The sequence below is a fragment of the Oryza glaberrima genome, chromosome 12 (genome assembly GCF_000147395.1).
Source record: "Oryza glaberrima chromosome 12, OglaRS2, whole genome shotgun sequence".
Taxonomy (NCBI): Eukaryota; Viridiplantae; Streptophyta; class Magnoliopsida; order Poales; family Poaceae; genus Oryza; species Oryza glaberrima.
In genome coordinates, this window is record NC_068337.1 from 15,959,269 (window position 1) to 15,964,895 (window position 5,627).

Sequence of the window (5,627 nt, forward strand, 5' to 3'; positions counted from 1 at the left end):
CAAACGAACTATGACTGAGATCATCAGATTCTGAAACAAATTTGGCAGTCAAAGGTTGTCGCCTCTCCCAACGCAGATCACTGATGCGGCTGGTTAAAATTCATATTCAAATTGATCACAAAATAATAATTCAGATGCAAATTTGAAGTAGGTTCTCTGGAGTAGCATTTGAGATCTGGTGCTTGCCTCTGCTTGGTGTGATGAGGCATGTGATGGCAAAGTTAATCAGTATATACGGAAATGATGTTCTGTTCTCATTTCATACTGCAACGTTTTCAGGCTTTTAGCCTCAGCTAGTCTTCACTTCATACTCATGAATTGCAGAAGGTTTGAGTAATCAGAAATTGCAAAAGATTTGAGGATTCAAACAAACCTTTGCAGTTTACGCTCCTTTGGTCTGAACTCGAGTTCCTGTCGTCTGAAGCTGTCACTTTTCTTTCAGTGTTGAGCATGATTCATGATAAGGGTAGGAAGACAAGATTTCGTCGAAAATAAAGTTTCGCCAAGAAAAAATGGTAACTAAAAACAGTACCCTGATTAGACATGAGCACCAAAGCTGTCCAATTAAGTGTAGGACAAATTGAAGTTAGAACAAAGTGACAACTAAATGTGATTTTCTTCGAATGTGCAACATGTTCAAAAGAGTTATATATGCCTAAACAAAAATAGCAGAGCTTTACGAATGCCTCAAAAGAAAAGGCCATCATTCTCAATTTCCCAGTAGCTCAGGAAATCAGGACCAAAGATGAGTAATGATGATGAAGAGATTACCCTTCTTAGTTGGCAAATGCAGAATTAATTCATTAACTAAGCGTATCAAATTGATTTACTAACCCAAGTTGAGTTCTCTTATTAAATAGCAGAACTAATTCATTAACTAAGCGTATCAAATTGATTTACTAACCCAAGTTGAGTTCTCTTATTAAATAGCAGTCCATGTTGCCATGACAATAACATAATCTGAATATGCAGCAGTTTTAAGATAAACAAATCAAAATACAACACATCACATTGAATACATAATCTGAGCTCAGGTATTCAGATATCACAATTGATTTACCAACCCAAGTAGAGTCGAGAATTTCGAGTTCCAACTGAACCATAGGCAAGTATAAAGGTATCTATTGTCTTACTTCACAACTTCCCAACAAATTTTGATTAAATCATGTCAGATTATATTTGACTGTAAATCTCCACGCGGTATTCTTGTGCAGGAGAAAGATACAAACATTCTTTTAGTACCTATAAAATTACGCACATTAGCACACATGGTTCAAGAACAAATACCCACAGGCCATATGTTATTCACAGAAAGAAACGGGAGCAAGAACAATTTACACTTCACGGCAAGGCAAGAACAGGCAGACTTAAGATTAAAACTTGTAGATGACTGATATTTACAAAGACATAAAGAACCAGAACACACTGATAACCTTGGAACAGTGAATGTTTCATCCTCTAAAGAAAGTTTGGAGTGCCTAATCTTTTGGATTCTACCAGTTCTCTTTGACGATTTTTGACTTCTCAAATATGAACTTCCCTTCCTTGTACTTCTGTGTTTCCTCATAGGCTCTCTCGTACTTCCAGCCCAACACCTCCCGGCAATCATTGCAATAGATATCAGCAACAGTGTGCAGCCCCGTCATAAGTTGCCTGTCCTCCTTCGCGCCCACAACTACATTCATGGCATGAGAGAACAGAAAGGCACGGCCATTCCTCCCCTAAAATAACCAAAATAACGGTAAGTAGAAGGCATCAGCCTTCAAGCATTTGTCTAAAGGCCCAATGATGCAGTATTTCTTCAGAAAGCTACTGTGCTTGTGTTCAGTTATTTTGAGTCGTTCTTTTAGGAAAGCAAAGGTATAAATTTTAACAAATATAAGACTGCATTTTTTTGTTAACTTTTAGGCTTTAGTGTCAAGTTGTTTCATTGTAAGCATGAATTAAACTGAGGAATAAAATGCAGCACACCGAATTGAGGTGCTGGTTCTTTAGCATAACATACACACAACACCGGTAGTAAGGTAAGAAAAAGGTGTGCTAAATACTACCTCAAATCTTTACTGAAATCATGCCAATTTACACCAAGGGTATATCATCTACAGTTATTCTTATACAGTATGCATGACTAGAAAAAAAAAAAAAGAGTTTGCAACCATCGACAGCTAATCACATAATGACTCCTAAACCACACAGGCAATCAGAAACCAATGCCGCATCCAGGTTTTTTGTTAGTCCAATTACCGTTACCGCAATGATATGGACTACTTGATCACTGCATATCCAACCATATCCCACTAAAACATACGTAGTGCGGAGTAGTAACAAGCATGTATCTCATCTGAACAACTACTGATCATTTCTTCGATCAAGCAGGAGCCCTAAATTAGGCAGGCAGGTAATTAGCTCCTAGGAACCAAAAAAAAAAAAAGAATTCAAGGAGAAGGAAAAGCTCCCCGGCTGCCGAGGGCCGACCTGAAAAGCCTTGGAGATGATGTCATCGTGGAGGCAGACGTGGTTCCGGCAGTTGCAGCAGCTGTACACCCGCGGACCCACCGGCTCCGCCATGAACACCATCCCTCGAGAGCAAAAATCCCTCGAGGCAACTCAACCAATCCTGCAAAGAATCGAGACGCGAATTACATACACCATCTCGTGGCTAGTAATAATAAAAAAAGAGGAATCGAACTAGGGACCCCAAATTTCACCAAGAACTTTGGGTTCCAAGAACCCTTGGAACCCCCGAATTGCGGGAAGAGGGGAGAAGCAGAAATCGGGAGGTTTGGACTGAATTGAACACGGAGGTGAAAGGGAGGGTTCCGAGTAAGTACTAACCGATCGGGAGTGGCCGGAGGTGGGGGGCGCGGGGAGCGGAGAGGAGGCGGCGCCGGAGGGGATTAGCGGAGGAGTCGCCGGAGTTTGGGAGAAGAAATAGGTGAGATGGTGACGGTAAAGGCGCGGTTTTGTTGAGGGTTAGTTGAGATATCCTAGGAGGCAAAGCAAGATACTGTGAGAAATCTATGGAGTAAATTGCATCCACGGTGCATCACCTTAGCAGGTGGATGCAATTTAGTGTAAAACCTTGAGAAATGAGCGTTTAGTACAACAACTTAGTATACAAGTGTAATTCAATATAAAATATTTATAAGTAATCATATAAATGCAACAACTTGCAGATAGGTACGATTTTCATAGAATAAACTAAGAAGTTATAGCGACAACTTAATTATTTGGTGCATTTTTTATATAGATTTAATTTTTAAGTAATTATTTTTGACAATATACTAGCGTGGATTTGTATAAACATATTTATATTTTTATCATAATAACTAATAACTAAAAGTCAATTAAACTGGATGAAAAAATTATTATATTTCGGTTGATATTTGAGAAGGTGAAGAAAAAAATCTTAAGGTAATTGGATGTAAACTTTATGTGCAGTATAATTTTTAAAGATTAAATTCAATGTCTAAGGTAATATCTGTAGGATTACTATGTAATGGCATATTGACATCGTGAAAAAAAACTCGCCTAGCATATGGTTAGCTAAGTTGATACACCAAAATACTAAATTGTCAAGTTATTGTATTAGAACGCACCCACTTATCAAGTTGTTGCACTCGGACGTTCAATTCTCAAGTTCTTGTAATATATTGCACCCACCTGCTAAGTTATTGTACCGTGGATGCAATTTACTCAAATCTAGGAGATATTTAACTGTTTGTGTGATGATTAAAAATTTACCACTAAAATCACATGTCATAGACACATAAGCGTCCACATATCATATATCATATCATAGATTGTGAGTGACAAATCCTTAATTACCGCATCTCGAGAGCATCACCAAACTGTGTATAGTCTCCAAAAAAATTATTATTGGGTTTCCTAAACTAAAGATAGGAAGGAAAATAACTGATCTCTTCAAGAGAAAACCTAAATTTTATCCCCAAAAGCTAAAAGTGGGCTATTCTATTAAACTACCAACAGAATTTCCATTAGCACGCTACCTCTTGCGCTCCCCCCGAAGCCACGCCAATCTCCCAAGCACGGCGCGGGAGCAAGGTGGTAGAGGCGAGATTGGGAGTGGACAAGGGCGCCGCTTTCTCCCACATCAACAGAGCGAATATTTCAGGAGAACTCCAAAAATCATGCAATAGAGTAGGAGATCTGTTGGAGCGTTTTTTTTTTCTACTAAATCCCTCAAAATTGGTTTTGGGATGAAATATGAGGACTGTTGGTGATTCTTTAAAAGTGGCAAATTGTTAAATGCCCCCAAATCTAGGCGCAGTTGTCAGGTTTACTTCATGGTGTCTCGCTTTTTGTTGCGGGATATATGTAAAATATTATAGAAATGATGAAATTATTTGAATTTGTAAAATATTGTGAAAATGATTTGGGAATGATGATTTAGCATATGTATGTTGAGTTTTAGAATAAAATAAAATTATAAACATAATTAATATATTTGTATATGAGCTTTGAGTACTTACTGAGTTGGTGTTGCATGCTTGCATGTTGAGCTTTAGGAGTATTAATAAATACTATACTTGCGTGTTGAGCTTTAGGTGTAGTGGGTTGAAACTTTATAAAAGATATAGATAAACTAATCAATGAGATGATAAGTCTAAGTCTAAACAAATATACTATCTCCGTCCCAAAATATAACAAATTTTAGCTATTAATCAGATTAATAGCTAAAAGTTGTTATATTTTGAGACGGAGGGAGTACATATTTTTTCAGCTCTTTTTTAAAAAGAAAAACTCATAAGTTTCTGCACTATTAAGAGCTAAGTTGGAATAATCTTTTTTTCTAAGCACAATGAATACAGGACTTCACAATTAAACATAATGCTTGAAAGCCATCAAATTATAAATTCATATAAGCCGAAAATTTGGCTTAAACAGCTAAATGGTGGATGGAGCGTTGGACAGGGCGACATTAATGATTTAAGCATGTGTGGTCTTGTTGAGTATATATATGGAACGGATAGGTAGTTGAAATCAATTTTTTAACCCATGGTAAATATTTATGCTAGAATTAAATGTTGGAGGTCAAGCGGGGTATATCGTGTTAATGGACGGTAGAGGTATTGTGATTTGTGAACAAAGAACTGAGATGATTTGAAATGACAAAAAGTATTAGAGGAATCCCCATATAATTCAGCATACCGTATTGCTATTTCTCACATGTACGATTGGGATTAATTTATATTGAGGTATCCATATTGATGTAAACCTAAGTTTTACGATGGACCAAACTTACACGCACATTTCACTAACAAAGGCCCGTTAGTTTTCAATGATGAAAATGTAGTTAGGGCACGGAGTACAACAAAACCATTAGTACTGATTAATTAAGTTTTAACTATTACAAACTTAAAAAAGAATCAATTTAATATTTTAAGGTAACTTTTATATAAGAAAGGTTTAACACGAAACATACTTATTGGCAGTTTAAAAGGTGTGCTAACAAAAAATCAAGGTGGAATATCTTAATCTGTATTTCAAATCATCTCATTTCTTTGTTCACAATACCTCTACCGTCCATTAACACGATATACCTCGCTTGACCTCCAACATTTAATTCTAGCATAAACATTTAACATATGTATCTTTATGCTCAG

The 5,627-nt window shown here is 36.8% G+C and overlaps 1 protein-coding gene across 1 annotated transcript; it reads right to left on the bottom strand.

Annotated features, from left to right (window-relative positions):
• Window positions 1-1,272: 1,272 nt before the first annotated feature.
• On the bottom strand, window positions 1,273-2,976 carry LOC127756781 (protein yippee-like At4g27745). Its single transcript, XM_052282153.1, has 3 exons — window positions 2,836-2,976; window positions 2,476-2,617; window positions 1,273-1,721 (listed from the first exon to the last, which is right to left on the bottom strand). Exons 2-3 carry the CDS (start codon window positions 2,575-2,577, stop codon window positions 1,494-1,496), a joined length of 330 nt encoding a protein of 109 aa, XP_052138113.1. The 5' UTR covers window positions 2,578-2,617; window positions 2,836-2,976; the 3' UTR covers window positions 1,273-1,493.
• Window positions 2,977-5,627: the final 2,651 nt, after the last annotated feature.